The 27,673-nt window shown below is 35.1% G+C and overlaps 1 protein-coding gene across 2 annotated transcripts in view; it reads right to left on the bottom strand.

The window, feature by feature from the left end:
• The window catches only part of LOC145265583 (meiosis inhibitor protein 1-like), a 768,286-nt gene that overhangs the window by 619,689 nt on the left and 120,924 nt on the right, over positions 1-27,673 (bottom strand). For both annotated transcript variants that reach the window (XM_080121585.1, XM_080121586.1), the window contains exon 7: positions 26,432-26,644. In XM_080121585.1, the coding sequence (XP_079977711.1) occupies positions 26,432-26,644 (213 nt within the window). The remainder of the gene's footprint in view (positions 1-26,431; positions 26,645-27,673) is intronic.

Genomic DNA, 27,673 nt, shown 5'->3' with positions numbered 1-27,673 from the left:
TAGTCAGCAGTAATTTTTAAAAATATTCTTTAAACATAACAGTTTAGCACCAGTTTTATGTTCCCTTACATAAAATAAAATCAACGTTTCTATTTACTTGCCTCCCCACGAGGGCAGAGTTAGACACAAGGTCGGTTTTTAATGTGGGAAAAATCCAGCTCCCCAAAGAGGGGCACTCTGGATAGGAACAAAAATAAAAATTGCCTCAGTCGAGGAGGATTTCTCCTCCACTCATCAAGGTCAGAAAAGGTGAAGTGTAGTATCAGATCAGATACTACACTTTGCTCTTAAGCATGTCTAGCATCCTTATTTTAATTTTGATAAAATCTATTATTTGATAGTGATTCTAGAAGCTTAAGGGGTATGAAGAAGCAATTTAAATTCAGAGACCTTGTTTGGTCTCTAATGTCTCTGGATCAAATTTAATGCAAATCTGAAATATTTGTATTTTCAAAATAGAAGATTATAATCATTATTATGCCCCATAAAACCTCTTAAAACCCTGAAATTTAAGGAATATTTATTCGTTGATGTCTAATTTCACACAAATGAGAAGCATCTGAGTTTTCACAAAAAACTTCCATCCTCTCTTTGCATAAAACTATATTAAACTTAATATGCCCCACATGAGCCACACTTACATCTAGAAGCAATGTTCAAAAATTCATAATGATCAGTTAATTATTTTAGGAGTGAATTTTAAACAAAGAAATATATAAACAGATACACATATCTTACTAACCTTTCCCTCTTAGAGAGAGTCCAAAACAAGAGTTTCCAATCTAATAGGTCCCGCATTATCAGCCAAACTCCAACCTCTACTGTATCGCCGCAATGCTGCATCTCTATGCCTATTTTCCAAGTCCTTTAATAGAATGTGCTCTGATGAACTCATTGCCTTGGTATCCCTTCGATGAAAATACTCTTGTTTAACTGGATAAGTAGTAAGATTCCACCCCTTCACTGTTGAGGTCTCTGGATGCCAGATAGCTTTCTACTCTAATAGCTTCTTTCACAGGACTGCTAGACTTTGAAATTTCCTTCCTGCTTGTACTACATGCAGAATTATGCTTCTAAATTTTTGAGATGAGGAATGGTTATTCATATTCTTTGGATTCCTCAGACTACTGTTCTAACCTTGAGTATCATTATCACAACTCAAGAACTCATATCACAGTTATTAGAGTACTTGGAAAAATCAATTGTAAAAGCGATATTCTCCTGAAGGTTGAAGGTTTAATCTTCAGTGTGAGTGACTGGAAAATACAATTGCAAATTACATCATGGCTGACTGAACAAGCGCATGCTACCTCTGTGAAGTAAATAAAGGATTCCATTCGTAATTCCGTCCAAATATCTGAGTTCAACAAGATACACCTGAAGAAGGTGGGAGGTTACATTGATCAAAACAAAAACCACTCAAGATGAGAACAGCAGTCCGATGAATCTAAATAATATGAATACTATGCATAAGTTAAAATGTAATGCGACAAATATCTCGTCGCTCATATAGTTTATTGTAGTCATGTTCCAAAATAGTAGTACTTTATGTCCAAGTGAAGCCATGCTTTGTTTATGGTGAACAAAGGTTATAAAAAAAAAAAAAAATGTTGGTTTACAAATTATAATTTAAAAAGTTACAAATTGCCTTCAATAAGTTTCCAGACATTTTTCATAAGAGCACTTTTATTAATAATACACACAAACTCTAGTCCCCTTCAAAGTAATCTCCTCTGGCTGCAATGCACTTGTACCATTCCAACAATTTCTGGAAGGCCCTATGGAAGTTCTCTCAGGTGAGCTTGTCAATGACCCTTGTCACAGCCTCTTTAATCTCAATTGCCCATAACGACAGCTTCTAAGGCTTTCCTTGAGTTTAGGAAATAACCATAACTCACAGGAAGCAAAGTTTAGATTATAAAGAGGGTGAGGAACTATTTTGATGCGACAAGGATGGAGCTGTGGACTGCACCCTTGGGACAAACTTTGCGCAAATCTTCCACATCTTCAGTTACTCACAAATAATTGTGTATACAGTTTCTACACTGACATTAAACTGTAGACACGCAAAAGGTTCTTATCCATGAATTTCTGTCTGGTGTTCAACTCTGGTGTCCTGACTTCCTTACTCCTCTCAAACCTCTCATCATTCCTCAAAAACTCCCTGCCTTCCTTGAATCTTTTATGCCACTCCAAAATTGATGCTCGGTTGATGCAAGATGGTCAAAAAGCAGTCTGAAGCATTCCCTATGTTTCTGTGGCATTTCTCAAGTCTAAAACAAAATTGTATTGCATATTGTTCTTCTAAAGTGTCCTCACGTCCAGATTGCATTTTTGAAATTCACCAGCTGTGGCAATCAGGCTTTAGTAGGGTGTATTCCAATTCTTGCTGTACTGTTCATTTAAAGCTGAAGTCATAAATTGAACAGTTATCTCATAAGATGTATAGCAATGGCATACTAAATTTTCAAGAGTCTATAATGATTTTAAATGCCTGTACAAAAAAGTGTGGGAACTTGTTTAAGGCACCTCGTACAACTCCAAAATTTTTATAATAACGAAACACGTGTGAAACAGAAAACCTATACACAATCAAAGCATTTAGAATATTGCATGATAATTGTTATAAGAATCAGGGTACTAGCGCATATTATGAACCAGATTTCTGTAAATGTCCACTCAGGTTTGCCCGGCACCTGATATAAACTGAAATATGCCAAGCAAATCTTAAAAAATGCTAGAAAACAGAAAATAACATTCATTGGATACAAATTACAGTTAAAAAAAAAATTGGAAAGCAATAAAATGAAATATAATAACAATTCACTGTAAGTTTTATAAATGAATATTGCTTTATATTTTTGTGCAAATAAGTAGAAATATTTTTTTCCTCATGTGATTAAAACTAAATTTTTGGAGGGTGAAGGTAGAGTTAAAGTTAAGGATTAGGGTTAGTTCCTCCAATTGGTAACGGTATGTTCTGAGCCCACATTTTCTTCTTCAGATTTTTTTTGTGATTATGTCCTGCATCTTATTTCGGATGTTACCAGTTTTTTGTTCTGTTGACAATACTCTATGACTTAGCTCAGCATCTGTTCTAACTTGTTCAGCATGGTTAGATTAATTTCTGTGTTGATCCATGATTTGGAGTAATGCAGCATGTGACTTACAAAGTTTTTAGTTATTAATTTTTGAATGAAAATCAGATTAAAAAAAAAAAATACTGGAAATGTTTTCTCAATCATTAAATCATTTCTCTGATAGGTTCATAAGAGTAGTGGTTGATGGGCAGAAATCAGAGGCCCACAGTATTAATGCTGGAGTCCTCCAGGGGTCCATCCTGGGCCCAACTCTCTTCCTGATCTACATCAATGATCTCCCAAAACACATACTTAAATCATTCGTTGACATCTATGCTGATGACACGACCATCTATGGCAACACATCAAAGGCTGTAAATGACAAAGTTCTCTCTAATTCTCTCTCCTCTGATCTTGAGCATGTGGTACAATGGGGGAAGAGGTGGCTGGTCACTTTTAATGCATCCAAAACCAAGCTTCTATCTTTACATCATCAACGCTCTGATCCCCATCTGGCATCAATTGAAATGGATGGCTCTCGTCTTGGAGAGGCTCCATGTTTTGACAAGCTTCTGGGTTTGACCTTTACTCCTGATCTGAAATGGAACACGTACATCAAATCTGTTGCCAGGGACGCTGGGAAATTGGTGGGATCCTTCTTCCGCTCCAGAAGATATCTCACTACTGATGCAATTCTCTATCTGTATAAAAGCCAAGTACGTCCAAAGATGGAGTACTGCTCCCACATCTGGGCAGGAGCTGCTAAAAACAGCCTATCCTGCCTTGACAGAGTACAAAATAGACTTCATGGTTTAGTGGGGGATGCCCTTTTCTCTTCCCTGCAACCTCTCTCCCACAGAAGAGATGTTGCGAGCCTGTCGTTGCTTTATCGTTATTTCCATGGCAGGTGCTCGTCTGAGCTCCAATCCCTAGCCCCCCCCCCCCCTCGCCAATCTTTCACGAGAAACACCAGTCTGGCTGAAACTACTGTCAATAATTTTCCCCACTCTTTATCTGTGCCTAAATCCAAACGTAGATTCCATGAGCAAAGCTTCTTTCTTAGAACTGCACGCCAGTGGAACTCTCTGCCGCTTGCCTGTTTCCCACCTGACTACAACTTGGACGTCTTCAAGTCTAACATAAACAAACTCCTGACAAACTGCCCCCTTAAGTAAGACACTCTATCAAAACCCCCAATACTAATGATTAGTACAATACTATCTCTTTGATTACTGTACATGAAATAACCCTTATCCCTGAGTGGCATTCAGGCCTTGATAAGTGGTGACCCCCATGTAAAAAAAAAACAAAAAAACTCGTTCTTGCAAACTCCTGACTTCAACTTAAATCTTCACCATCCAAAAAGACTCGTTTGTGCTTCCCATTAATCCTTTTCAAAGCTGTCATTGTCCTCATATGCAAAGTATGTTAATAAGCCGTCGATGATTAATAACTGATAACTTTTTTCAATGCTTCTACAGAATTGAGTTCAATCCTCAGTGAGGGCGACACTAAAAAAATACAAATGTGAACTACTTAGAACTTCTACCCAGTCATGGTTGATGGGACGAGAGCATTCTACCCCCATGGATTAAATAAAGAGTTCCATTCTAAATACACTTTTGCCAGGAATTGAATGATGCATCTGTTTCTGACACACGTCCATGACAGGGAATGCTTTTTTAGAATATTACACCATCAATATCTGAAACAGAAAGATGAAACTTTCAGATCATAAATGCATAAGTCAGTCATCATAACAATGCAATTTGCATCCTTCTGATCCATTCAGATGGAATAAATAAATAGGAGGTGTTACTTTTGGAATGCCCCTCATACATATGTGTCAATTACCGCGTTAAAACTACAAATATACAAATTAAAAATCTAGTTCGATGATAATTATGAAAACCCAAACATTTTTATTTTTATTTTTAGATAGGAAATCATTTGACCCCCATCACTCATATATTCCTAGGTTTTTTGGTCAGCTATTAACTCTTTGCCATTTGTAGCCAGGGTAGTAGAGGGATTAAAATAAGATTTACCATTTCCAAAAGAGGAGACTGCATCTTTCTCACTGCAGTGTTTCCAGTAGGGAAAGAGCTGATATTTATAAAATGTACAACTTAAAAAAAAAAAAAAATAAAAATAAAAAAAATTAAAAAAAAATGAAGGGCTTGACTCAGCTTCACCCTCTGGGGATTAATACAATCAAGATGAGAGAGGTGAAAAAAAAAGTCTAACTCCAACATTTTATACATTGAACGTCATCTATAATATAAATCTCACCTGTCTGTTTAAATGTATGCATGTATGTTTGTATGTCTGAAACTATCTAGGTGTGTTGAACGGACAGGTGATGATTATAATTTCTATCAACAAAGACACCTGCTACAGGGAGAAAGAGATAGAGATTGGTAACATGCAACTTACCATTTCACTTGTAATAGAAAAAAAATGGCTAAAATGAAAATGATCAATACCTAGAAATCATCTATAATATGAATCTCACCTGTTTAAATGTATCTATGTATGCATATTTGTATGTCTGCCTAAAACTTTCGACAGAGGTGACGGATTTTCACCAGATTGATATCGTTTTGAAGCTCGACCCTTCGAACAACAAATATAGAAAAATTGGCTAAAAACATTAATTCCTTCACCCTCTCAACTGGGTACTTTTCTACAAGGAAGGGTCACTTTTTTCGTCGATATTTTCAAAAGTCATACGCTCTTTTCGATTGACTAGCCTTAATTTGAACATTTGCCACTTCTGGTTTGGCGATGGACGTGACGGCAAAGACGTCATTGTTTTTTTTTTTGCATTCTTTTCCTCCTTTGCAGTAAGGGTTCGAGCCTGCCTATCTACTACCACTTTTTTTTTTTTTTGCTCAAGACACCTCCAAACATCTGGGTAATGCTAGGCACCCAGGCTAGTAGCATATATGAAAAAAAAAATAAATGAGGTTTTCATTTGAAAACTGCATCATTTTCGGTTTCAATTTCTATTATAAAATGTGTGATCAGTTATTAAAATTTCTACTGCAAATATTCATGTATACATAATGCTTCATTTATTAAAAAGAAAACATTTTTTTCAAATCTTTTTCAAATTGGAAGTCACTTGATATTATACCGTGCAGATTCCCAAGTTCAACAGAAACATCCCTGAGTCTGACAAGATACACTTAGGAGGTCGGAGGTTACATTAGTTGAAACATTGTGCAAATAACACTCCAGATGAGAACAGTGATCCGAATGATCCAAATAAATTATCTCAAAAATGTTGAAACATAATACAAACTAATCTACACACAGTCAATTTTGGTTGGGTTGAGGTTCATAAGAGTAGTAGTTGAGGGGCAAAAATCAGAAGCTCACAGTATTAATGCCGGTGTCCCTCAGGGGTCCATCCTGGGCCCAACTCTTTTCCTGATCTACATTGACATCCTTACATCATTTGTAGACATCTATGCTGACGACACTACCATTTATGGTAGCACATCTAAGACAGTAAACGACCAAGTTCTCTCCAATTCTCTCTCTTCTGATCTTGAGCACGTAGTACAATGGGGTAAAGAATGGCTGGTTACTTTTAATGCATCTAAAACCAAGCTTCTCTCTTTACATCATCAACATTCTGATCCACATCTGACATCAATTGAAATGAATGGCTCTCGTCTTCAGGAGGCCTCAAGTTTTGACAAACTTCTTGGCTTGACCATTACTCCTGATCTTAAATGGAACACGTACATCAAATCTGTTGCCAAGGCCGCTGGAAAAATGGTGGGATCTTTCTATCGATCCGGTAGATATCTCACTGCTGATGCTATACTCTATCTATATAAGAGCCAGGTACGTCCAAGGATGGAATACTGTTGCCACATCTGGGCAGGAGCTGCTAGAAAGGACTTGGCCTGCCTTGATAGAGTTCAAAATAGACTTCGTAGCCTCGTAGGAGATGTCCTTTTCTCTTCCTTGCAACCTTTATCTCACAGAAGAGATGTTGCGAGTTTGTCTCTGATGTATCGTTATTTTCATGGAAAGTGTTCGAATGAGCTTCAATCTATGGTCCCCCTCGCCAAACTTTCACAAGAAACACTCGTCTAGCTGTAAACACTATCAATAATTCCCCCCACTCTTTATCTGTGCCTAAACCTAAACGTAGATTCCATGAACAAAGCTTTTTTCTTAGAACTGCACGCCTGTGGAATTGTCTTCTGTTTTCCTGCTTTCCGGCTGACTACAATATGGTTGTCTTCAAGTCTAACGTAAATAAGTTCTTGATGAGCCGTTCCATATAAGTTATCAACTTTACCAAATTTTCATTACTAATGATTACTATAATGTCCAATTTCTACTGTACACTCTTTAACCCTTATCCTTGAGTGGCCTCTTGGCCTTGATAATGTGGTGATGCCTATGTAAAAAAAAAAAAAAAAAAAAATTTGATGCATACCTGGGTTGTTAGGGTTTTTGTTTGGCATAAGAGTATGCACTGTATGCAGGTAATATACTTAGAAACTAACAAGGTGTGTTGAACGGACAGCTGATGATTATAATTTCCATCAGCAAAGACACCTGTTACAGGCAGATATAGGTATTGGTAACATGTGATTTACTATTTCACGTGTAATAGAAAAAAAAAATGGCTAGATTGAAAATGAAAATGGTCACTATCTAGAAATTATCTTCTATATATATAAAAGGCAAAATGTGTGTGACCATTTCGTGTATGTCTTCAAAAGGCTTTTCTCGCACACCCTCCCGGGTTCGTTACTATCGCTTACAACTGTTTATATGGGTCCTATATCATAATATGTAGGATTTGGGAACGCGGGTCGTCTCTAGATTTATTTACGTCGACTTTTATGAGATTCGCGCTATTTCGCTTTGTGCCCGGTTTGTCCTGCATTTTAGTATAAATACAGTGAAAAACGTTAGGTTCTTGGCTTTCGCTCTGCTTTCTCCCCCCCCCTTCCCACCATCATCTGGGGAAAGTGAAAACTAAAAATAATGATCCCGCGATGACCTCATTTAGCGTCGTCCTGTCAATCAAACCTCTTTTAGCTTTATAAGCTTTAACTTAACACGTTAATCAATTACTCTCACTCGTGGTCGAGACCGTTAAGTATTGGCATTGGTTTCCACCTCCGTGTCAAAGCTTCCGGGTTCAATCCCTCCTCGCGACCAAACGTTTTTTTTTATTACTTCGCTTATTCTTTAGTTTACCCCCCCCCCATACACAGGTTTATTTATGCCATTTTCTTCCGTTTTGGTTTGGTTTTGGATTTTTTTTTTTTACATCGTTTTTTTTATAATATTTAAGCAGGATTATTAATTACCCCCCTCATACACACACCTACAAATACCCGGGCAACGCCGGGTACCCCACCCCCCACTAGTCTATATATATAGAAGGCAAAATGTGTGTGACCATTTCGTGTATGTCTTCAAAAGGCTTTTCTCGCACACGGTTCCGATGTCGTTACGATCGCTTACAACTGTTTATATGGGTCCTAAATAATAATATGTATGATTTGGGAAAGTGCGTCGCATCTAAATTTATTTACGTCGACTTTTACAAAATTATTGCTATTTTGGCTTCTCGCATGTTGATGAGGCTTTTTCGTATAAAAAGCGAAACTAATTCAAAGTTAACAACGAACAACGTTCTCGGCATTGCGCCGGGAAATGTCCAGAAGCAATCAGCTTTGATCAATGTTGTACATCAGACAATTGTTATTCAATCTGGACAATTGGGAGCTGGTTCCCCTCCCCCCAACATCTGTTGGGGGAAAAAAACAAAAACAGTCAAACTTGGGTAAACAACTGCGTGACTTCTATTTGACCTTCTTAATTAGGTCAAATGGAAGCAGCAGAGTTAACTTTTATTGCGCACGCCTGTTTTTATAGTTAAATAAATAAATTAAAACCTGCTTAACGTTGTCTGTCGCCGTGGCTCAATGGTTAGCATAGTACTTCTTTTTTTTTTCACACATTAATTTCCAACTGAAGGGTACGGGTTCGATTCTCATACTCACCTACCAAAACATTTTTTTTTATTATCTACCCCCCCCCGGAGTTTTGATTTACCTCAAGACACCCGGGCATCGCCGGGTACCCCCCGCTAGTCTATAAATATAAAAGGGAAAATGTATGTATGTTTGTATGTGTGTTCGCTTTTTCTGTATGTCTACAAAAGGCTTTTTCAGAGAAGCAGTCGGTCACCTAACAACTTTCTAAAACTTTTTATATCACATATAAATCGTAATGTCTCACAGTTTACAATGAAGCTCGCCTGTCTATTTAATTTGCTCGACTTTGGGAAGATAAATATTCAACATTTGTCGCTCGCCGCATGTGGGTTAGTCTTTTTCCTATAACATCTTGGGAAGCATTCCCGCAGTAAATGAAATACTATCTCGCAGTCAAACTTGACCTCATTAAGTCATTAAAACGGGCACCTGCCAAATCCAAGTAATTAAATAAATTCAAGTGCGTTTCCGTTAACATCTCGCGGTGGGGCAATGGTTAACGTCGTCCGTTTTTTTTTTCACACTTTAATTTATAACTTTGCCTCAAGGGTTCGGGTTCGATCCTCATACTTACCTACCAAAACATTTTTTTTAACCCCCCCCCCCCCGGAGTTTCTACACACACCTCCAAACACCCGGGCAATGCCGGGTACCCCTTGCTAGTCTATAATATGAATCTCACCTTTCTGTTTAAATGTATGTATGTCTGCCTAAAACTTTCGACAGAGGAGATGGATTTTCATGAGATTGGTATCGTTTTGAAGCTCGACCCTTTGGATGACAAATATCGAAAAATTGGCTAAAAACATTAATTCCTTCACCCTCAACTGGACACTTTTCTACAGGGAAGGGGCACTTTTTTCGCTGATATTTTTTAAAGTCATCACCTCTTTTCGATTAACTAGCCTTAATTTAGACCTTTGTCACTTCCGGTTTGGTGATGGGCACAACAGCAAAGACGTCACCTATGCAGATTTTGAACCAGACCTATCTAAGCATCGTCTTTGCTCGGAACATGATGTTGCTTGAATTTGCCTGTAATCCGACATAAGATGCTGATCAGCCAATCAAAATGAGCAACTTTTGGATAAATATCGGAAGAAAAATAATGGAGACTAACAACACTATGAATTTATCGACGTTAGACAAAAAACTTCAGACGCCCGAAAATTTAGTTGTCTTTTTGTGTGTCGAAATAAGAAATTAATCGGATCCTAAAAAGAATTGCATCACATGTGCACAAACCTGTTCCTAAAATTTGGAAAAAAAAAAAAAAAAATTTGGAAAAAAAAATTTGGAAAAAAAAAAAAAAAAAATTTGGTAAAAAAAAAAAAAAAAAAAAAAAAATTTGGAAAAAAAAAATATTTGGGAAAAAAAAATATTGGGAAAAAAAAAATATTTGGAAAAAAAAAAATATTTGAAAAAAAAAAAAAAAAATTTGGAAAAAAAAATTTGAAAAAAAAAAAATTTGATAAAAAAAAAATTTGCTAAAAAAAAAATTTGATAAAAAAAATTTGAAAAAAAAAAAATTGAAAAAAAAAAAAAATTGAAAAAAAAAAAATTGAAAAAAAAAAAATTGAAAAAAAAAAAAATTGAAAAAAAAAAAAAATTTGAAAAATACTTGAAAATAAAAAAATTAAAAACCTTTAAAAGATAAAAATACATTTGTTTTGAAAAAAGAAAAAAAAACAAACAAAAAACTTGTCTATCAAAAATGAAAACAAAAAAATGGTTACAGTATTCACCAACCCCCATATAAAAATATGCTTGCCATGAAACATTAAGTAATCTATATATTAATACGATAGCGTGTGTGTTATTTTCTGTATCACGCTTACATCCAGGTTGTTTAATTGATATGTACTTCCATTTCTTATAATAAATAATTTTATCAAGAATTCTTCATAAGTTTTGGTTTTTATATAGCTGATGGCACTCAAGTCATTTAATTTTTTTTATAAATAATTTAAGAATTCTTCATAATTTTGGTTTCGATTATAGCTGATGGCACTCCAATAATCTATTTTTTTTTTTTAAATAATTTTATCAAGAATTCTTCATAAGAATTAGTTTCGGTTTCGATTAAAGCTGAAGGAACTAAAGTTTTATATATATATATATATATATATATATATATATATATATATATATATGTTTGCTTACTTTGCATTGTTTCAGTTTTTTAAAGTCGCTGATGAATTTGTGCTGACTCTTTGCAAACTCTTATGGTTGATTCAACGCAATGAAACCACTGGTACGGCTTTGAAATATGTATATATAGTCTTCCACATACAGTACTGTTTCGTTGTATCACAACTCATCAGTGCGGCTAGACAAACACCTTTCCCCAGCCATGGATTGAACCTACAACCGTCGCATTGACAGTCGGCAGCTCTCACCATTCGGCTACGAATCAGTGCCGTAAATATTTCTCCTAGAATGTGTATAAAATCCACACCCTCCCGCTGCAAAGTGCTCGAACCATCAGTTTGTTTACAAACAAATTAATAGTGGGCTTACATATATATGTAAGTTTGGGATTCTGTTTCGATTCAAGCTGATGAACCCAAATCATATAGATATATTTTTTATTTTTAAAATCACAACTTTCTAATATATAAAAATTGATAGAACATGAACTCTATAATAATATATGAAATCTGCAAGAATTAAAATATCATATTTAAGCGTACTTTACAACTGGGCTTTTGCCAGGCATTCGTGCTAGCTTAGATAAATACTTTTGCAGTTTTAACAAAAAAGCTACAATAATATCAGAGCGTCTCCATTACAGAATGCCAACATCAACATATTAAATATGAAGGAGTCCCCTGCAGAATTTCCATAGGTCCCGCTAGTAAAATAAAATTACAATAAGTTTTTTTTTTATTTTTATTTCTACGATTTCCATTCATCTTATTATTTGTTAAGATAAAGTAATAAAAATAATTTAATATATGAACAAAAAAAATCTGTTCAGTCTCAGTCCTATCGTTATTTTAATGGCAGGTGCTTGACTGAGCTTCTATCAATTGCCCCCCCCCCCCACTAGAACATTCACAAAGAACACTTGTCTAGTTGCAACAATCGTCAACAATTTCCCTTACTCTATGTTTAAAACTAAACAAAAATTCCATGAGCAAAGTTTCTTTCCTAGAACTACCCATCTATGGAATATAATACCACGAGGCTGCTTCCTAACTGACATGGTTGTTTTCAAGTCTAATGTAAATAAATTCTTGTTGAGTCGTCCTGTTAAATAATCAAACCCTACCAAAGTTCCCAGATTAACCAATCATTACTGCATCGGCTAACTGACTACCTGCCATATATTAACCTTTATCCTTGAGTGGTCTTAGGCCTTCATAAGTCATGACACCTCCCCACTTTGTAACAAAAAAAAAAAAAATAATAATAATAATAAACCAAGTTATGCAATAACCTTAAATGTCAAAAGAATTTTCCAGCAAGATTAAACAATTCTTCACTGATCTTATGAATGAATATGCCGTTTTGCCGAATGCGTTCGTATCTAGTTACACGGCTCTGCTAAATTTAGGATTCTTGTTTTCTCTCACAGTTAATCTGAAAATATTATTGCAAATTCCTTGCATAATGTATCTAACATTAATCTACATTAAAACGTGTCTTACGCAAAGATACAGAATGAAGCCTTCTGTAAAAAGATCAGCCAGAGTTATTTTGAATAAAGATTTTGCTGCCAAAATTACCATTACAAGTCAGTGGGAATAAATAAGGACCCTAGACATTGCTCAAAACTGGACCACATCCTGGCAAAACTGGAAATTATTTTTAAGAAGAATCCCATTTTTTTTTTTTGTACAAAATGATAGATATCCAAACATATATATGGAATAATCACATTGACACACCAGTTCTTGTCAGATTACCTAAGTTAAGCAACGATAAGCCTGGCCCGTACTAAATGGGTGACCATTTGGGAATACTAGATACTATATGTGTTCTCTGCTTATCTTGGCATGGTTTTCAGTCATTCTGAACTTCTACTTGCCACTGGAATTTAACAATGCCGACTCAGAAGATGTGTGGTTGGAGATTGCACGTCTCTTACCACAAAAATTTTCAAGCGCAAGCATCCTTCAGTGGTTAGTCATAGTGTAACGTTGCCGTTACAAACAAAGGAAATAAATAAAAATACGAATCCGCATTCTTTTCTTTTTTAACAAAAGTTTTTATTACATTTTCCTGTTAGTTGGTTGGTTGGTTGTTTTATGGCATATCAACCCTTTTCGGGTTATTTAATGCCGAATACAGTTATTTTGAAGAAAAAGTTTTTAATAGAATATTTTTTTTTTCAAGTCAGTTTCTATTTAACCCATAGTTGGGACCCTAACAGGTACTACCACTCCGGGTCAGAGTGGACCTGGGAGCAATGGCAATTAAAGGGTGGCTCCACACTCCCCAAAGCCCGCAAGCTGGGGCCTCACCATCGGATATAGTTTAAGGTTATATCCAGGACCAACATTTTCATGACATTTAAAGTTTTCTAATTTATCTTTAAATTCTATTCAAAATAAGTGTCTTCTAAAAGTGTGTAACTATTTCCTTTTACTTCATATTCCTGCTCGAAACTGGAGCGAACGCACACGTTAAATAACTGGACAGCACGTACATTTTAATTTTTCTTCTGTGACATAGCAACAGAGTGGGGGGAAAAAAAATAAAGAAAAAAATTAAAAAAAAACAAACTATGGACTGAACTTATTACTCTGTGAAGGCTATTTTTAGTGAAATATTGGACTTGCAACACCAACAAAAGTAAATAAAAGTGAATTTTATCATTTCCCTAACATTTAAAGTTTTCTAATTTATCTTTAAATTCTGTTCAAAAGAAATGTCTTCTAAAAGTGTGTAACTACTTTTATACTTTTTATTACATGTTTCTCTCCCGTCTCAACACCACTTAAAAAGTCTCTCACTGCCACATGTCCATGTAGCCTCGCTCGCATTTCTCCTTCCTCCAACCGCATGCTGGCCCATTCTAGCCCTAGACTTTATACGTCCATTTTCTTTGATGTGCACTTTCCTTCTGCTCCAAGCACATGGTGCATTTTTCTCTCCTTTTTTTTCTTGTTGTTCACACTTACTAATTTGCTGCTGCTGATCTCTCTTCAAGCCAGCTATCCTTCACTGCTGCTGATCTTTTCCCCACACACTTATACGTACTATGTTAAAATAGTCTGTCAAAACTAGACGGAGATGATAGATATTGGCTGGCTTCCCCTTTCGAACGTTGAACGAATTGGCTTCTGCAGATTGAATAGCAAACAGCCAATGGTCTCACAGTGTTTTGCTTATATAGGATTAGCGAGGGTGTCCGGCATTGCCCGGGTGCTTGGAGGTGTGTGTTGAGCAAAAAAACAAAAAATTTACCAGGCAGGCTCGAACCCATGACACGAAGGCGGAAAAGAAAGTGAAAGAAAACCTGACATCTTACCATTACACTAGAACGTGACAGGAAGTGTAAATGGTTCAAACTTAGCGATGTCAATCAAAAAGTTGAGAAATGGATAGTTAAGTGAATGAGTTCATGCAAGCGCAGAAATGAATGTCTGGCTGCAGGCCAGTTAAGCTTTCTGCCATTTTATTTATTTGTTTCCACACAATGTTGGGGAAACCTAACTCCCCTGAAAAAGGGGGAAGTCTCAAATGAATAGCAATTGTCTGATATGAAGGGTTTCCCCACATATTGATCAAAGCTGATTGCCTTCAAGATGTTCCAACACGAAAAGCCAGGCGACGTGTCTTCGCTCCGATCAGTTTCACCTATATACGAAAAAGACAAACACTTGAAAAGATAGGAAGGAGGCAATTTTTTAAAACTCGATCAAAATAAAGATAGAGACGACATCCGTTCGCAAATCGGAGATATTATAATCTAGGAAGTATAAGGAAAGTTCTTCAAAATAGTAACCTCATCTAGAACCCCCGTGAAAAAAAAACCTTTCTTAGACATACAAAAACGAGCGCGGACGCTTTGCCTTTTATATATATAGAATAACGAGGGTGCCTGGCGCTGCCCGGCTGTTTGTAGGTGTGTGTGTGTGTGTGTTGGGGAGGGGGTAAATGAAAAGAAAATGGGCTGTTTGAATATTAAAAAAAACGATGCTAAACAAAAACAATTAAAAAAAAAATGATGTACATGACTGTTTCAATAATGGAAAAAAAAATTGAGGTGAAGTGGACGATGTTAAAAGTTGTTAAAAAAAAAAAAAAAAAAAAAAAAAAAAAAAAGAAAAATCGAAAAAGATATCCTACATCATAATTCGAACTCGTGACCTTTAGATAATGACGCTGCTCTTTAACCAACTGAGCTAAGAAAACGTCGGTGAAATTGGGTCAGTTTTTATAATATTTAAATGGATTCAATCGACGTCATTGGCGCATGCGCATATCATTATCTTGTCATGAAGGGATGGATTTTTGCTACCTTCCCTGTAAAAAAGCGAGATGTTGAGGGTGAAGGAATTAATGTTTGCAGCCAATTTTTCGATATTTATTGGCCGAAGGTTCGAGCTTGAAAATGATACCTATCTGGCAAAAATCCGTGGCCTGCGTGGAAAATTTTTGCGAGACATACAAACACACACACATTTTGCCTTTTATATATATACTAGCGAGGGGTACCCGGCGTTGCCCAAGTGTTTGGAGGTGTGTGGGGGTGGGGTTAAAAAAAAAAAAAAAAAGTAAGTATGAGGATCGAACCCGAACCGTTCAGGCAAAGTTGTGAAAAAAAAGAAGTGCAACGTTAACGATTGCCCCACCACAACATGCTTACGAAAACACATTTGAATTTATTTAATTACTTGGATTTAGCAGGTGCTCGTTTTAATGAGTTAATGAGGTAAAGTTTGACTGCGGGATAGTATTCATTTACTGCTGAACGCTTTTTTTTCCCTCCAAGATGTTATAGGAAAAAGACTAACCAACATGCGGCGAGTGACAAATATTGAATATTTATCTTCCCGAAATCAAGCAAATTAAATAGACAGGCGAGCTTCGTTGTAAACTCTGAGATATTACGATTTATATGTGATATAAAAAGTTTTTAAAAGTTGTGAAGCAAGCGACCGCTCCTCTGAAAGAAGCCTTTTGTAGACACACAGAAAAGCAAACACGCATACATACATACATTTTCGCTTTTATATTTATAGACTAGCGAGGGGTGTGTGGAAACTCTGGGGGTGGGGGGGGGGTTGAAAAAAAAATGTTTTGGTAGGTAAGTATGAGGATCGAACCCGAACCCGAACCCTTGAGGCAAAGTTGTAAATAAAAGTGTGAAAAAAAAAAAAAAAAAAAAAAAACGTGCAACATTAACCATTGCCCCACCGCGATATGCTTACGAAAACACGTTTGAATTTATTTAATTACTTGGATTTGGCAGGTGCCCGTTTTAACGAGTTAATGAGGTCAAGTTTGACTGCAGGATTTTTATTTTCCTAAGATGTTATAGGAAAAAGACTAGCCCACATGCAGCGAGCAACAAATATTGAATATTTATCTTCCCGAAATCGAGCAAATTAAATAGACAGGCGAGCTTCGTTGTTAACTGAGATATTACGATTTATATGTGATATAAAAAGTTTGAAAAAGTTGTGAACCGACCGACCGCTTCTCTGAAAAAAGCCTTTTGTAGACATACAGGAAAAGCGAACACACGTACAAACATACATACATTTTCGCTTTTATATTTATAGATAGATGTGACTTATGTCAACACACTTGACCGCTCATCAATAACAGAATCAACAGTAAACCTCAGACATACAGCAGTGTTAACAAGACTACAAATATCCAAAATATGAAAGTCTTCTTGACAAAACTACAATCTAATAGATCCCATATTATCAACCAACACTGCAATATTGCATCCCTGTGCTTATTTTACAAGCATTTTAATGGAATGCACCTGGATGAACTTTTGGCACTTGTGTCAACTCAATATAAATACCCTTGACTAACTCAACAAGCAGCAAAATCTCTCCCCTTCACTGTAATGATCTTTGGAGACCGGAAAGCTTTCTTCTCTTGGACTGTTAGACTTTTGAATTCCCTTCCCGTTTCTAGCTTGAGAATTCTGAAGAAAACTGATTTTGTTAACCAGGTCTTATAGGAATTTGTAAGTTTGCACTGGCTTACTACTTTTACATATAGGTGTTACATTTTGGGGGTTTGAAAAGATTTTCATTGATTGGAAATACTTTGAATTAACACGTATTTGTAAAAACTTACTTGCTTTTAGGAGTGAAGAAGAAAGTGAATTTCAATGAAGCAGACAAAAAAAACGTTGTGGCAATTAGAACTATTTGCTTTTTAGCGTTCGTAAGAATCACTTCACTATTCAATCCGCACAATACTATAACCGCCTTCTAGCACAATAAATTCCTTTTAATTATTAAATATCTATGTTGAAGTAAAACCATAATTTTAATTTCTTGCATCCAATAATGTGAGAACCTTTTACTCAAATAATTTTTGAAGAATATATTTTTAAAACATCTATTTTTATGCATTTTAAGAAGTCTCTTAAGAAATCAATATGCTTTGAGGTTTGGGATGAGTTCCATTGCTTTTGCACTGGTTTACTACTTTTACATATACATGTTACTTTTTGAGGTTTGAAACGATTTCCATTGATTGAAAATATACGAGAAGCCCTTGAAAAGAAGCTCTGTTCATGAAGATTCTGCTTCTATTTTTTTTATATTCTAATAAAAGACATGTCTCATCAATGACTCTATACTTAGGATCAGCATTGCTGCACTGATTGTACTGAAGTGACACTCACCCTAGGCAGGTAGGCATATTGAATCGACTTCCTCCGAAGGTGTAAGTTTCATGGGAGTATGAAATTCACAAGCAGTCCCCAGTCGCAGGTATATGCCTATCAGTGGATATGATGTTTTGATTTTAGGTGATGGGAATAAAATAGAAATAGATCTGACCTCACATGTCTCAAAGAGAGAGGGTGATAGGAAAGATTGCTGTCAGACTTGGAATGATATGGGCTGATAAAAAAACAGCAGCATTCATTGTAAGTGGGTTAAACTGAGTTACACCAAAAGAGGAAATTTCTAGGTAATATCAAAGTCAAATTCACAAGTGGTCCCCAGTCGTTATGTTTTTGCAGTTCTTGCATGAATGTGTCAACATCTTCCTATATACAGCACCTGGTATTCTTAAATGGTCACCCATCTAATACTGACCAGGCTCAATGTTGCTTAACTTCATTGATCCAATGAGAACTGGGGTGCCAATGTGATTATGCCATATCAAATTAGGATTAACGTTGGGGTTAATGAATGGCATATGTAGAGATAACAGCATCTTTTCTTAACAAAAAAATTTAAAAGTGTCGACAAGTACGGGAAAAAATCTAAAAATAAAATTCTCGTCGGTTAATGTGCCTATCTGCCTATCTTTTATCAGTACATAATCCTGTATACGAAAAGTTCTGAAAGACAAAATATTCCAAACACCAACGTTTTTCTACTAAACAATAAAGCTCTTACTTGATAACAAACATGGCTAAATGTCAAGGGTAGGTAGGATAAAACTTTACGAGTTCAATTCTACTGAAAAAAAAAATACCTATTCACTTATCTATTGCAGTTACAAAACATTTTTTTGTGTTGTCTTTTTTTCAATACCTTTTTGGGCATCTTTGGTTTTAAGTAATAATCTCATATCAACTTTTTAGAAAATCTCACAAAATGCAGATATATATATATATATATATATATATATATATATATATATATATATATATATAAATGAATATAAGGCTCCCAGAGTCATCTATATATATATAAAAGCGAAAATGTATGTATGTATATTCGCTTTTTGTGTATGTCCGAGAAAGGCATTTTTCCGAGAAGCGATCGGTCGACTCACTTAAAACTTTTTATATCACGTGTAAATCATAATATGTACGAGTTAACAATGGGGGTCACCTGTCTATTTAATTTGCCTGACTTTCAGAAAATATATATTCCACATATTTGGATCTCCGGATGTTGCTTTCACTTTTCAGTATAAAAACAGCGAAACTGGATTTAAATCGGATGTAAACGTCACCGTTAACTATCCCGCAGTAAAACGATTTGACCTCATTAAAAACTGCAGAATAGTGTGATGTTTGATATTAGCTTTTTAATCGCTCTTACATTGACTGTCGCCAAGCCCCCTCCCTTTTTTTTTTCCCCCCATTTTTAAAATCAGTTTTTTTATCACTTTTTTTTAATATTTAAACAGGGTTAAGTTTCCTTTTTGTTCTTCTTTACCCCCCCCCCCCGCCCCCAAACGTACACACCTACAAACACCCGGGCAATGCCGGGTACCCCCGCTAGTATATTTGAAAGCTTACTTATTAATTTCTTTCAGGTTTATAAATTTATTTTAAACAAAAATATATTGGTTTTGGCTTTCTTTAATTTCTTATAATATTTTAAATTTATACATCTCAAAGTGCCAATATTATTTCATCATATATATATATATATATATATATATATAATTATTTTTTTACTATAATAATTAGCATGGATACCCGGCATTACATGGGTGGACATGAAATTTGGTTTGGACAGAGCTGCTATACTAAGGATATTGAGCACCCCCACTCCAGAAAAAAATGGGCGAAATAGGTGACAACCTGGACGCTCCTCCTCAAAATGAACCAAAACAATTTTTGTATTAATTTATTTATTGCGGACAATTTTTCTCATCTTTAATAGTTGTTTCACAACATTTTGGCTAACTATTCCTCTGGCCTTCGTCAGATGGTAACCACGACGGATAGAAACCTCGAATCTCCTAACTGCATTTTCAGCAATCACTGCCATCCGTAGTTGTTGCCATCTCACCACGTTTTTAGCCAAGTATATACCATTCGCTACGGACCTGATCATGGAAGATCAGATAATAAATAAACGTGGATTTATGAAATCAAAAAACCCAACCTTGATCACCCTTCGGGGCCCGTGGCGCAGTTGATAGAGACATTGAATCTCTATGATTCCAGATGAGAATTGTCTGAAGATAATGGTTTCAATCCTACCCAAAGCTGGCCAGAGGCTTATTTGCTGAGAATGCAGTTATGAGATTCAAAGTTCCTATCCGTCGCGGTTACCATCTGATGAAGGCCAGAAGAATAGTTGGCCGAAACGTCATGAAACAACTAATAAAGATGAGAATAATAGTCTGCAATAAATAAATTAATATAAATAATACTCATCTCAATAATGAATTCCAATTAAAAATAATATATAAAACAATTTTTGTTTCAATAAAAATAGCAGTGAAAAAAAAAAGTTAGCTGCGTAGGCAGGCTCAAACCTGAAACATGAATGAGGGAAAAAGTTAAGTGGCAAACACTTTTGTCAACCATACCATGTCGACTTATGGCGTCATGACCCTGAAAAAATGACGTGTATAAATGTAAACGCATATGTGACCTGCAAAAAAAGGCATCGCAAGAAATGGTCCAAGTGACCGCCACAGAATTAATCTTTTTTTGTAATTCTCAGATATTATCCACCTGAGGAATCGCTCTTTCAGATGTTACTGGTTTCAGCCCGGTCCGACGCGGCTGACGAAGGTTTTTAGTAGATATACGAACAAACAACCAAACCGATGTTTGAGAGTTATATAATAGTCAGGGGAAATAGCTAAACCGGTTTCTAAAAAAAAAAAAAAATTTTTTTTAATCGATGCCGGTAATAATAATTCAAAATAAATTAAATATATTATCAATATAAATCAACTTTAAATAGCAATCTTAAATAGAACACTTAAAACAACTCTCGCTATAAAATTAACTAACATACAGCTATTTAGTAAAATTGATTTTCCTAAATGTAATATGCAAATGAGGTTATCTCTTAATCATATTTTCTGCAAGAATCATACTATATATAGAAGCTAGCAGGGGGTACCCGGCGTTGCCCAGGTGTTTGTAGGTGTGTGTGTTTTTGGGTAAATGACAAGAAAAATCGTTGGTTGTTTAAAAAAAAACAAAAAAAAAACGAAGCTTTGACATGCAGTTTGGAAAATAGTAAAGTGTGAAAAAAAAAACAAAAAAAAAAAAACAGGTGCCCGTTTTTGATGAATTATTGACGTGAACTTTGAGTGCGGGACAGTGTTTTATTTACCACGAGTCTGTCAGCTTCTTTTTTTTTTATACGAAAAAGTTTAATACACATGCGGCGATCATAAGTAATAGCTATTCAGCAGTTAACATTTTCTGTGGGACAGTTTTTAATGAGGTCAATAAACCGTTTTTTTTTTGTTTTTAACTAACTTCGGGGAAAACTAGCTCCCTGTTTATTAGGGTGAGTGTCTCGTCTTCAAATGAAAGCAACTGTCTGATATGACAAAGCCGACATTGATCAAATGTTACATAGCTTTCTAGAGACCACTGACCATGGGCCAGTAATTCGAATCGAGTTTCGCTTTTTTTTTATACCGAAAAACGGATGCAACACGTGCCAATCCGAAAATGTCGAATAATTAATGTTTCAAAGTCAGGCAAATTAAATAGAGGGGCGACCACCGTTGTTAAGTTGTAGATATTATCATTTAGACATGATATAAAAAGTTTTAAAAATGAGCGAACATACATACATACATTTTAAAAATGAGCGAACATACATACATACATTTTCGCTTTTATATATAGATAAACGAAATAGAAAAGTAATGAACCTTTTGTATCTATTAATCAAATTGTGAAAAAAAAACAAAGAAACAGATGGGAATACAAATTTATATGTATAGATAAGCTAAGATGGACACAGAGAAGACCTGAAACTTCAGAATCCATTTCAATATTATTTCATTTAGAAAAAGCAAAAAAGAATCAGCTATGTTTAGTAACTGGTGAGAAGATAATGGTTAGAGTTATAGATTGCAGTAAGCACTGGCATTCACGCTTAAGGTATTTTAAGTGTTTAAGCAGTTGTCATAGTAATTGATACAAATTGTATTACAAGTTATAACATTCAAGTCCATGATTCATGCATACATATGTGTAATATTTCACTTATTTGAATGAATATTTTCAACTTAGTTGTTTATACATCTCTATATCTATAGGCACGCTTATGCAAATGCATGTGAAGTGATGTCACCGTAAGGATAAAGAAAATGACTATAAAACTGTATGTGTGCAACAGACAGAAGAGCACTTTGGGAACATGTTCGAGATCATGTTAGAGACTTGGATGATGTAATGGCCGTAACGAGAAGTCACATAGGAGAATGAAGAAATAAACGTTGCTGTTACAAAAAGAGAAAAAAAAGGACTACAGTTATCACTTGTCCAATGTTCTTTGCGACATACTATGCTACAACATGTTGGATCTATGTGTGTAAAAGTGCCCAATGGTACACTATTATATAAAAATCGCTGTGTGTGTGTGTGTGTATTTATGTGCGGATTCATCTCCTATGAACTCTGAAATGGCTGAGCTAATTTTTTTGAAAGTTCACACAAAGGTACTTGATGTGTCTGGAGGTGTTCTTATGTATGTTTTATATTGGAATACCTTCGACAAGTATTGAAAACCGATAATTAAACAAATATGATTAAAGAAAGAAGTCAGATTTTGACCAAAGTAAACACTTTTCTACAGCCTAACATCACGATTGCATTTGAGAAGTTTTATCACTGCACAAGCAGAAAGGCCCAGCGAATAAAGCAACAGTTGGTTATTTGATAAAACAGGGGTACATTTGAAATGAAAGTTTCTGTTTGGAGCACAATTAAACCATGATACTTGACTTTTGCATTTTAGACTTCAATTGAAGCAATTTTATAAAATAATTTTATAAAATCAACAGTAGGTTCTCTACAGTGCAATGTAAACTACAATGTATTGTGGACTAAGTCACTGCAAGAGGAGGCATGTGAAGTTTCCTGCCATTACATGACAGTGGGTTCCTCAACAAGAGAAGGCAATAAATTGATTTAATTGTAAAAACTAGCCTGGATGCCCAGCGTTGCTTGGGTGTTTGGAGATGTGTGTTGAGCAAAAAAAAAAAAAAAAAAAAGTGGTAGTAGGCAGGTAGGCTCGAACCTGTATCGCGAAGGAGGAAAAGAACGTGAAAAAAAAATAAATAAAAATAACGTCTTTACCGCTGCGTCCATCACCAAATTGGAAGTGGTGAAGGTTTAAATTAAGGCTAGTCAATCGAAAAGAGGGGATGACTTTTGAAAATATCGTCAAAAAAAAAAAAAAAAAAAAAAAAGCGACCCCTCCTTGTAGAAAATATTTATAAATAAAAAGTTAACTCCACACTTCCAAATGTTGCAATATTTTAAGTTATAAATTTATTATATTTTTAACTAGAATATCTTGTCCTTTTCTTTTCATGCTCGCATTTTTCTATTGTAATATATATATACATATATTTATAAATAAAAAGGTAACTCCACACTTCCAAATGTTGCAAAATAGGGGCGTCACCATCAAATGTAATTGAAGGTCAAAATCATGACAGTCATCAAACAAAAATTAGAATACGGACAAGATTCTATGCTTTTAATTTTAAGATAAGAGGAGTGAAGAAATTTAAACAGTTCAAAAAGAAAAAAAAAAAAAAAAAATTATTAAAAAAAAAATGAGATAACAATTTTTTTATTTCGTCTCTGCTGGTTTCAAATAAACAAATGTGAGTTTTAAATAAATAGATAAAAAGAGATAGTGTTTTCTTTTTAAATAAAAAAGAAGTCAAATTAGTTTTTGTTGAGATTTTTATCAGGAGATTACTCAATTTGTACAAGGGTTCTCAGGTTAATTCTAAAACAAGAAGATCATTTCAACTCCTTAAACAAATAATCCAACTCCTCGTTCGGTTCAAATAGAATTAAGATAACACTGTGACTTCTTGTTTTAGGTTTTATTTCTGTGTAAAACTTAAAGGATAGCTCAATGGTTAAAAAGTTGGACAATGTCATTATCAAATTTGATTTAATATCTGTTTTACAAGGTGACATGCATTGGACAATTTTAAGAAATTTTCAAACTAACCTATCTCTGACAAGTTTTCATTTATCCCTCTTTCTCTCAATTCTTTTTTTTTTTTTTACTAGCGAGGGGGGGGGGTACCTGGCGTTGCCAGGGTGTTTAGAGGTGTGCGTGTTGGGCCGTGGGGGGGGGGGAGAAATCAAAACAAAAGAATAAGCAAAATAAAAACTCTGTTTAAATATATAAAAAAAAAAAAACAATGTTAGAACTTCTTTAAAAAAAGCCGTTGCCGGGTGTTTGTGTTCCGCGGGGGGGGGGGGGGGGGGGGGGGAGGCTAAAAAAAAAAAAAAAAAAAAAAAACAGTTTTGCTAAGGAGTTAGGATCGAACCCGAAGCCTTGAGGCGAAGGTGGAAAAGAAAGTGTGCAAAAAACCTGACACGTTACCCGCTCGGCCAACAAAGAGCAACTGAAATATGTTTGAATTTATTTAATTATTAATGACCGCAATAAAAGTTAACACTGCTGTTTCTATTTGACCTCATTAATGAGGTCAAATAGAAGTAGCGGACTTAACTTTTGCTGTGGGGCAGCTTTTGGGTTTGTTTACCCAATTTTGGCTGGTTGTTTCCCCAAGATATTGGGGGGGAGGTAAACCAGCTCCCCATTGTCCAGATTGAATAGCAATTGTCTGATATAAGGAGTTTGGCCCCACATTGATCAAAGTTGATTGCTTCTGGACATTCCCCGGTGTGATGCCGGGAACAGCGCCTTGGCTTTGAACTACTTTCGGTTTTATACAAAAAAGCTGAACGAACCCAAGACGGGCTGAAATAGCAATAATTTTGTAAAAATTGATGTAAATAAATCTAGACGCAACGCACATTCGCAAATCGTAATATATTATGATCTAGGGGCTATATAAACAGTTCTAAGTGATAGTAACCCTATCTCTGTCTGGATCTCTTTTGCACTTGGTTCATCACAAATATTAGTTAGGTAGGACTTGAGGTTCTTTTTTATAAGCCCTGTGGCACCTATAATAACTGGTATGGTTGATATCTCACTAAGATTCCAGTTTCTTTTCATATCATATATGAGACCTTGATATTTGGTCTGTTTTCTCCCTTTTAGCTCTGTTTAGACATCATTATGGACACTCACTTTAACCATCATTAGGACACTCGCTTCAACCAAGGTTGCAACTCTCTCTGACTTATTTCATATAACTACGTCAGATTTGATAGCAGCATTTTCAAGGTAGATCGCTGTAGGGATTACATGGTCGTAATGTATGGTATATAAGTCATTTCCAACTGTTCTTTCAGGTTGATGTTTTCAAGATTTTTTGCTGCACTAGATCTTTCATTTTTTACAGATAGTCCAGTGGAGGTACTTACATACCCCATCATGTCTCGCTGTGTAGTAGCCATCCATCAAAAGAACTTTGCAACTTGATACCAGATGACTCACACTTTTCAATCCTGTGTGGCAGAATCTGCATTTCTTCTGAATACATCTCGCTATACTGTCCAGATTGAATGTTCCTCTGAGGACATCAGAATAAAGCCGGTCTTCAAGACTCACATTACAAATTGTATTATACTTATTATTTCTGTCCATGCAACGCATATCCTCAACTTGCTAGGTTTTACTTCCATAAATTATCACAGTCTACACATGCCTGAGATGCATTCTTAATTTGAAAAACAGTTGTCTGTCAGATATGGGGTTCAAACTTGTTTAACATTTACGCTAGTAAATAAATAAAAATAAAAACAGGTACCAAAAATGTGATATAATTCAATTCTCTAGAATTTGCATCCTCCTTCCCATATTTTTGCTTTGGTTGAACTTTTATGCTTTCTTATAACCTGCCAAAATAACTTGCCATTCTTGCTTCATTCTTTAACCATTACACAGAAGCTCTAATGGGGATATAAGCACTTAGCCCAACCCGATTTGGTATCATATGAGGATCTCCACCCCCATGGGCCTGAAATTTGATGGGATATAGTTGGGTGGCGCATTTCCGATGGACTCCCCTGCACTTGACCAATCTGGAACAGAGTGAAAATCTTGGTGCTGGGATTAGGGTTAATCCAAAACACTTGAAACTGAATCGGAGATATAATAGTTGGAATATTTGAGTTAGTGGGTGAATGTTTGGCATCTGGTAGGATGCCCCATCTACAAATTGAACAAACTGATTATAAAAAAAAGAAAAAAAAAAAGAAAGATTTTACAACATTCATATGTGTAGCAACCAGCACAACAATTAAACAAATAAGTAAATTCTTACCTGCTAAATCAGATTCCAATAAAATAATGCAAGATGGCGAGTTTTTCCATCGAGTTAGTAATTCAATGATACAATGAGTTGCAGCCATTTGTAGAGTTTCATTTCTGCTTTGTAGAAGTTTCTTGAACGATGAAAACAAAGTTTTTCCCTTAAGTTTCATTTGGAAAAGTAATTGCATAAATACCTTGTTTTGCATCAGGATTTGTACAAGCTCTGAAGAAAATAAGACAACAAAAACTTTGTACAGAAAATATATTTGAAATTTACTTAAAATCATTTTAATTTTTAATATATATATATATATATATATATATATATATGTTATCAAAGAGTAAATCTTTAACAAAGCAAAACTTATCAAGATAAGAAAAGCCTAACACTTAAGAGGTGCAAACAATAAAATTAAAATGAAAGAGGTGAAGGGCAAAACCTCTTCTGATGAGAAGCATTTAGCTTTGAAAGGCCATGGCCTAAAGAGTTTTTTTTTTTTTTTTTTAATTTTACCCTTGACTTTTCCTTATTGTTTTGCTGTTATAATAAAGTTATATATAACCTTTATTCCTCATCTTTCATTTTAATCATATATACATATTCTTTTATTATTTATTCGAGGGTAAACAGTTACATTTGGTCGCTACAAACAGCCATCCGTTTCAGTCAATGAGACTTCGTCAGGCGACCCTGAACCATTCAATGCCATAGAAAAAAAAAAAACAGTGTCGCCTGAGAAAGTCTCATTGACTGAAACAGATGGCTGTTTGTAGCGACCATATGTAACTGTTTACCCTCGAATAAACAAAAATCTTTTGCTCTTGTTATTGAGCACTATCTAATAACCTTGTTATATTCATTAGTCTGTACTTTTGAACCTCTCAAACCTGAATTTATATATATATATATATATAAATTAACATGAAAAAATGTAAATCTTTCAGAAACAAAAACAACCTATCTGAATAGATAAAGCTCTACCTGATTAAGAGGAGCAAGTTATAAGAAAAGATAATGAGATAATGATTAAAGTTACATTAGAACGTTATTACAATATCACTATTTTCCCTAGTTATCATCTATATCTTTTATTCTTATTAAATATTTTCTCTAACTATCCTATTCAGTATAACTTTTTTATCTTTAAAACAAAACTAACACCTGAAAGTATCCTGTACCTCTATAAGGCCACCATTCGCCCATATATGGAGTATTGTTGTCATATTTGGGCTGGTGCATCTGTTACTAATC

Source organism: Euprymna scolopes, chromosome 40, assembly GCF_053919585.1.
Source record: "Euprymna scolopes isolate OS-2025 chromosome 40, ASM5391958v1, whole genome shotgun sequence".
Classification (NCBI taxonomy): Eukaryota; Metazoa; Mollusca; class Cephalopoda; order Sepiida; family Sepiolidae; genus Euprymna; species Euprymna scolopes.
The sequence above is the reverse complement of the archived record's forward strand: the minus strand, read 5'-3'. Positions and strand labels throughout refer to the sequence as shown.